The sequence below is a fragment of the Charadrius vociferus genome, unplaced genomic scaffold (assembly GCF_000708025.1).
Source record: "Charadrius vociferus isolate BGI_N301 unplaced genomic scaffold, ASM70802v2 scaffold900, whole genome shotgun sequence".
Classification (NCBI taxonomy): Eukaryota; Metazoa; Chordata; class Aves; order Charadriiformes; family Charadriidae; genus Charadrius; species Charadrius vociferus.
Genome location: NW_009646342.1, coordinates 258,068 through 265,211, shown reverse-complemented (window position 1 = coordinate 265,211; position 7,144 = coordinate 258,068). Strand labels below are relative to the sequence as shown.

The window sequence follows — 7,144 nt, the reverse complement described above, 5'->3', positions numbered from 1 at the left end:
ACACCCACCCAACACACACCTCCTTGCCCCACGCACACCCCAGAGCCCTCTGTCGCCGGCCCGGGTCTGGGGGAGGAATGGAAATAACCACACTCCACGGCTGCTATCCTTGTACGGAATTGCTCTTGCTGGTTCTCATCCTGTGTCGTCACATTCGCTTCCCCCTCCTGCACAAGCACGCCTGGTATTTCCGGAAAATCAGGGAAAGATGCGGTTGAGAGCTGTCCCCTCTCTCTGCCCCACCTCAGCACAGGGGCAGCCCCCAAGCTGCAATGCCCCTCTGCATTCTTCACCATATTTCCTCTTTTTTTTTTTTTTTTTTTTAAATAAAAAGGAAGCATAGCACTCTAGAAGAGAGGAGAGATGAACATGTAAAAAATTATATATATTTTTATATATATGATTCATATCTATTTACAACATGGCTGGGACAGACAGCACAACATCCAAGGAGGTTCCCCAGCCACTGCCAGTGCTGCCCCGGCCAGCTCACACAGGGTCTGGAAACGGGACAGAGACCAAAGCATGGACCCATGGTTCCAAGTGGGCAGCCGCCGATCCCGCTACGTTCCTTGCTGAATCCACAAAAAGAAAACTATTCTCTGCAGCCATGAGGCTGGCAACAGAGCCCCTTGCTCACGGTGCCCTCACGAGTGGAGCTGCGGCTGGCTTGCTGCGAACCACCCAAAGGCAGACACTAGCATTCGAGCACACCCTTGGCAAACACTGTCCCGGGAAGCAACACCATGTTCCTTGCTCCAGCCAGCAGCAAGAAAGCAAAAGCCTGAGTCAGCCAGCCAAGGACACACGTAAGGAAAGCCATGCCCATGCAGAGCATCACCCGTTGCCTCCCTGCCTTGGTTTCTCCTGACCTGATAGGAATCCCTAAAAGAAAAAAAAAAAGAATGGAGAAAAAAAAGAGAAAAAAAAGAAGGAGGGTATAAAGAAAAAAAAAGAAAAGGAAAAAAAATGAGGGGAAAAAAGAGAGAAAAAGAAGAAAGAGGAAAAAAAGGGGGGGAAAAAAAAAAAAGGACATCCACTCAACTTCCTTTTGCTCATGTGCCTTCAAAACCAGGCCTAAACCAGGCAGGTTTAGTGCTGCCACTGCCCAGGATGGGCGGCCGCTTCATCTCCGCTGCACGAGGAGCAGGGAGTACACGCACCGAGCTCGCACATTGTTCTGCAGGCTGCAGCCATCACACCAACGTCTTTGGGTTGATTTTTTTTTTGTGGGGGGTTTTTTTTTGGCTGTTGGTTTGGGTTTTTTTTCTTTTCAGGCCTGGAACAAAGAAAAAGCAAGAAGAAAAAAAAGGGAGAAAGAAATCCAAGCTTGGGGTGCCTCACACTGTCAGCACAGCTTTGCCTCTCTGCTCCTCTCTTCCTAATCTCCATGCTCTCTGTCTCCAATGGTTTTTTACCTTCCAGGGTGGTTATTCCCAGTCCTCCCTCTCTCCCTCCAGAGAGCAGCTCCAACAGCTCACATCTGTCTCATCCGCTGCTGCTAGCCGCCACTTTGCGAGTGCCAAGGGGCATCAGGCTGGGGCTGCGTGCGACCAGACAGGGCTCTGCCTGCCTGCTTAGCCACCCTCTCCTGTGTCCCAAGCACCCTGCTGCCGGTGGGACCCAGCTCACCACCTTTTCGCTGCCTACCTGGCAGCTGGGAGAGGAGCCATCTCTCCCCCTTGCCAAGGCAGCCAGCCTCGCTGGCCAGACCCGACCCGGGACAGAGGAACTGCCCCCAACCCCCCTGGGGCAGCTGTGAGCCTCATGCCGCACCGCTCCAGCACAGCCACGCTCGGATACCCCCAAAACAGCAAACACCTCGCCACAGCCCCAAGCCACGAGGACTGTTTCAAACACTGCCCGGCCCCTCTCCCACAGCCATCGAACGCATCGTCCCCTCCTGTGAGCTCAGCTGCTTTGTGGAAGCAGAGGAGAGATCCCCGGCAGCTCAGCCGAGCAACGCAACCACAGAATTTTTTGCATATCAGCTAATTTCCTCACTTAGAAGCTCTAACAGACACACCTAACTAAACTTCCAGATCATGTACCACACCTTTTGCCCAGCCGGTTCTTCCTCTGCAGATGTCCAATGCCTGAAAAGCATTCACATGCCACAGCCCTGAGCTCTCCCCTCCTGCCAAGCAAACAGCAGTTTCTCACGGGGACGCTTGACTCTCCCAGCAAAGAGGCAGCGCTTCAGCGGCTCTGCAAGCGAGGACGGTTTCAAACAGTGTGAAAACTAAAACAGCAAACGGACTCGCTAAAAGGAACAGCCCAATTGAATCTGCCTGTGCATCCCGGGCTACTGACACCTCTTGCTCGCCGTCTCGGTTTTGGTGTATGTTCGCTGTAAATACTCAAATAACTATGTGGACTCTGGTGCTCCCATCCCTATGGTACAGTGAAGTTCAATCCATTTAGCCAAAAGAATAAAGAAAATAGAAAAAAACCCAGCTTGTGAGTGCAGGCTACCCTGCCAGCTTGCTGGTTACAAGCGAGGATTTTCTCTGCGGGAGGTCTTGTGGTGTGGGGATGTGGTCTCCTGTCACCAGGTTCTTGTCTGGCCCCGCACTTGGCAACTGCTTGTTCTTCATCTTTGCCTTGGCCATGTTGTAATCACCCGAATCAAAGTATTTTTGCTGGAAAAAGGAGAGGAGTTCAGGTTACTTTGATTTGCAGGACTGTGGGGACATAGCAGAGACACAGACACCTGCCCACAACTATGATCCTTTTAAGTAGCTGCCGGGGTTGCTCAAAACCAGGTCACAAAAACATCAGGCAAGGGGAAAATCCAAGCAAGGGACCCTGGCTTGATTTAAAAGCCCTTTAGCACCCACCCACAAACCCCAGTGTGACTTGACCTGCCCCAGCTGGAAGAATCTGGGCCCCACGACCGCTGCCTGTCTGACCTGAGACACCAAGGTGCATTTTCTCCCTTTGACCCACCTTTGGGCGTTTGCAGCCTGTGAACTTTTGCTGCTTGGCGTGGCACTTGCTGGGTAAAGACCAGGTTTGTCCTGCTCTGCCCTTGCACCGCGCTCAGCACGACAGAGATTCAATCCCAGTCCAGAGACCCCCCCAGACAGCCGAACGCAGGCGCAGCCACCTCAGCAGACACCTCCAGGCAGAGGTTCAGCTGCAGCGGCAAAGCCAGGGGACGTTTGCTGAGACAGTTTATTCTGGTTTGCTGAACAGATGAGCTGATGCGACAGAGGCAGGATTTTCCCACCAGGGAGCACAGCCCGGACAGTGCCAAGTCCTTCACCAGACCACCCAGGCTCCCAAGAGCCGAAACAACGCAAGGAAATGCCTGCGAAGACGTGGCTGGAGGACACCTCCCTGTTGCACAAGCACCACCAACCCAGGGCTCAAAGGGCATTTCCGCTCCCTTATCAGACACATCATCATGGGACTCTCCTTCACGGTGCTGCTTCACTCCCCACAGCAGCGTAGGAAAGGCTGAAGACCAAAGCAGAGCCTGTGTCAGTGCTACAGACAGGGCTCTGCTGGGAACGAGGAGCTCTGAAGAGCCCAGTTCTGTCCTGATGCACCATCAGCCCCCGATGAGCCCAGTCCAAACAAAAAACCCTCCCCTTCTTCAGCGCCAAGCCATTAAACAACCCTCCTTTTTGTGCTTGCTTTAGGAGGTGGTACCTAAACCAGCCCCGGTGATCACGTCAACAGTGAGGGTGAGCGCACACGGCGGCGGCACAGGCAGAGGGGACAGCTCTCAATACAAGCTGAAAGGGAAGCGGCAGGACAGAGCCAAACCCTGCGCGGTGTGACACAGAGACACCGTGTGTTCAGAGCCGGGGAAGGCACACGGCCACTGGCTGCCAGCAGCTCAGGAGGGACTCATGTTTCCTGCACCAGCCTCCGCAAGGAGGAGAGCCAGCAGTGACAACCCAAGCAGGCTGCAGATGGCTCTCGGAGAGGGATTTAATTACGTTTCCAGGGAGCACAGTCAGAGGGTTGGCTTTTCACACCGGTGCCAGCAACGGAGATGCAGTCAAGCTGACTCACTGGCGTTGTCGGTGCCCTTTGCACCAGCCCAGAACCCAGGCAAAGTGCAGACCAGAGAAGAACTCAGGCCTGCAGCATCTCCGTGGCCCACTGAACCCCAGGAAGCACAGGAGCAGGCAGAGGGGATTTATGCACTTGTTTTGCCTCTAGATCTCAGGTTTCTGGCCAGGGTGTGGAAGACAAGGTGGGATCCACCAGTGGGGAGATATGCATAGCAAAACCACCCAAAGGCAGCAGCTTTTGTGTTCTGAGCAGGCACAAGCCCTCCTTGCTTGATCACAGCAGACCTCACTGCTTCAGGCTTGTGCCTGCTGGTGCCATGTCCAGACCAGGCACTGAAAGGAGCCTGGCCCATGGTTTCAACTGACTTTTTGGCCTGGGGAATTTTGGTGTGATTCCTCTGGCCTGGTTGGAGCTTGGCTGCCTGTGCCAGTGAGGGAGGAGAGGATGAGCCACGGCTGAGAAATAAATACCCCTTTTTGCAGTCTCTTCATGAGGAAGTCGGAGCCTCCAGGCTTCTGGCCTAGGTTGGGGTATTTAGCCTTCAGTTTCGCTTCTTCTGCTCTCTCAGGGGTGATGGTTTCCTTCTCTTGCGTGTCCTAAAAAACAAAGAAGGGGGTGCAAAGCCCTTCAGCCCCACAGAAAAACACACACCTGTGATGCCATAGCACAATATTCAGCAGTGCATCCAAAGCCGGGCGCCTGGCTTGACGAGCAAGGGGTGGTCCCCTGGAAAACCCAGATGCACTCAGAGAACACTAAAAACACCTTCCCAGCCAGAAGCAGCTTTCACCTCCAGGACCTGTGGAAAGAGGCAGAGCCCCTCTCCCTGCTTCCTTCCCAGATGGGAGCCCCTGCAGGTGCTTGCGCTGACATTTGGCTTTGCAAACTGGTCTCAAAACGTGACCACAAATCGCTGCTGGACAAGCGTCTTCCCCTGACCGGCAACAGGTCAGACCAGCATTAACAAGCACCAGTCCAGAGCTGCCCAGCATGACGGGCTGCGGCAGAGCACTGCAGTGCTGGGAGGGTTCAGCCTTGCAGTGCCCCATTGCAGTACAGGTGAGATGGAAGAAACCCTTCTGCTCCCAAACCAATTTATTGGGAATGACAACCGGCACAGGTAGCAAAGCAGAATTTTAGCAGCTGTTTCACAGCCACAGGAGTTTCAGGATGCCACCCAGCCTGCTTGAAGCCTGGGACCCCCCGCGCCGACTGCGGCAGGAGGCGCCAGGCCCTGGTTGTCACCTGGCACCTCTGCAGGAGCTTTGAGACCACCACCCCCAAGCCACCTATCAGCTGAGCAACGATGCCCAAAGTGGGGCTCCCAGACCGGGGCTTGGGATCTCCTCCCCAACCACCAGCCTCTCTCTTCAGGGAGACACGTTTCCCCCCTCCAGGGAAGGGCTGCAGGCCTGGGGACAGGAGCTTTGGTCTGAGGTGGGAAGGAGTCAGGGTCCCAGCAGGGCCTGGAGAGCCTCACCCACAGCAAGGCCAAGTTCTAGCTGGCCACTGGCCTAGCTCCAATGGGAGCACGTCACCACTGACCACCTCTGCCAGTGGCCACGTGGGGCCAAGCCACCACATGAGCGTGAGTTGCTGTTTCACAGGATGTTGGCAAGGGGTGTTTTTCATCACTGTTCACTTTCCAACAGGGATGATGTTGGCAGACTTGGCAGCAGCAGCTCTGCTCCTGCCAGCCCAGCAGCACTGATGGATGCTGTGCGCATCTTCTCCCCAGTGCTGAGGCCCCAAACCGCTCCCAGCCCATCAGAGATGGCACAGTCCACGCAATAAGCACGGCAGAATGCTGCCACCACAAGCTTCTGCCCCACTCATGAAGCAGGGAAGCCCTCAGCATCAGATGGGATGAGCAAGCTGGCAGGATGCAGCTGGCAATCACACAGGATGGAGGTGGGTGCCTGGGGAGTCTTGGGTTCCCCAAGGACGAGGCACCGAAGCTCAGCCTGGTGGAGTTAAGGGATGTGCTCCTGTGAGTTCAACTGCCAGGACTTCCCTTCCCAGGTGGCCAAGAGCGGAGCTGGAGCCCACAAGCCCCCAGGCTGGAAAGCATTGCCAGAACTGCAAGAGGTTTCCACCGTGATCTTCCACTGGCGCTGACCTGGGGAAGCAGCTCTTTGCAGCGTGGCTGCGGCCCTGCAGCGCAGCTGCTCGCAGCGGCTATGAAAGGACGCCTGAAAAGGCTGCCATGAAACGGCTCCTCGGCTGTGTCTCAAGAAGGCAAAGCAAACCTGAGTTAACGGCAGCTCCCCACCGTCACAACTGGGACAACTGGAGCTGGGAGCAGCAGTGTGATGCGCAGGCTCGGCACATCCCACTCGAAGCCCCAGCCGCATAGGCTCCTCCTCACGCCCCCATCCATGGCGGTCCCCAGGGCATCGAAGGGGGAGCAAAGGCGCCGAGAGTCTCATCACGATCTTCAGCTTCTGCATGCTGCAGGGCTTCGCCCACGCACGGCCTGAAGGAGCCCAGCTCTTCTTATCCGTCTCCATGACAGCTCCAGGAATAAGAGCCATGGCCAGTGCACGCCACTCAGCCCTGCCACAGAGCCAGGCACCCCGCAAGCCCCAACATCAGATGGGTTAAGGGGGATTTTGGCAGCAGGAGCTGCAGCCTTGCTGCACGCAGCCCTTCCATCATCTCAGCCTGCTCTCCTCAGTTCTTCACCTTCAAGGCTCCTTCCTCCCTGCCCAGCTGAAAATGCTACTGTCCTCCATCGCCCCTTCTCTTCCACACTGTCTGTGGTGTGCTGCTGCACCCTGCTGCTCGCCCACCTCGTAGGCACCACTTCTTCTGCGGTACCCAGTAGAGCCAACGCCATGCCGCCGTCCTTAACGCCTGCTACTGGATCCCGGAGCCGCCCACGGTAGTGCCTCCACCACGGGAAAGCACCCACCGCCTTCTCCCCGTGCCCAAAAAGCAACACATCTGCCTCCCTCCTACGCCCACCCCCAGCGCTAAACTAACAGGAGGGAAGGGGAATACGCTTCTCCTGCTCCGAGGTAGCAGGGGTAGGGCTGAAGGCGGCCGCAGCAGGGGAAGGCTGCGGCTCTGCCTGCGTCCCGGGGCGGGTTCCACTGCCCGAGGGGCCCAGGCC

General features: G+C 56.1%; 1 protein-coding gene across 1 annotated transcript in view; it reads right to left on the bottom strand.

Moving 5' to 3' along the window:
* Window positions 1-2,471: 2,471 nt before the first annotated feature.
* Window positions 2,472-7,144, bottom strand: part of ENSA (endosulfine alpha) — a 6,419-nt gene continuing 1,746 nt past the window's right edge. The window contains exons 2-4 of the mRNA XM_009894022.1: window positions 7,033-7,124; window positions 4,500-4,615; window positions 2,472-2,642 (exon numbers count right to left, since the gene is read on the bottom strand). Of these exons, the coding sequence (XP_009892324.1) occupies window positions 2,472-2,642; window positions 4,500-4,615; window positions 7,033-7,124 (379 nt within the window). The remainder of the gene's footprint in view (window positions 2,643-4,499; window positions 4,616-7,032; window positions 7,125-7,144) is intronic.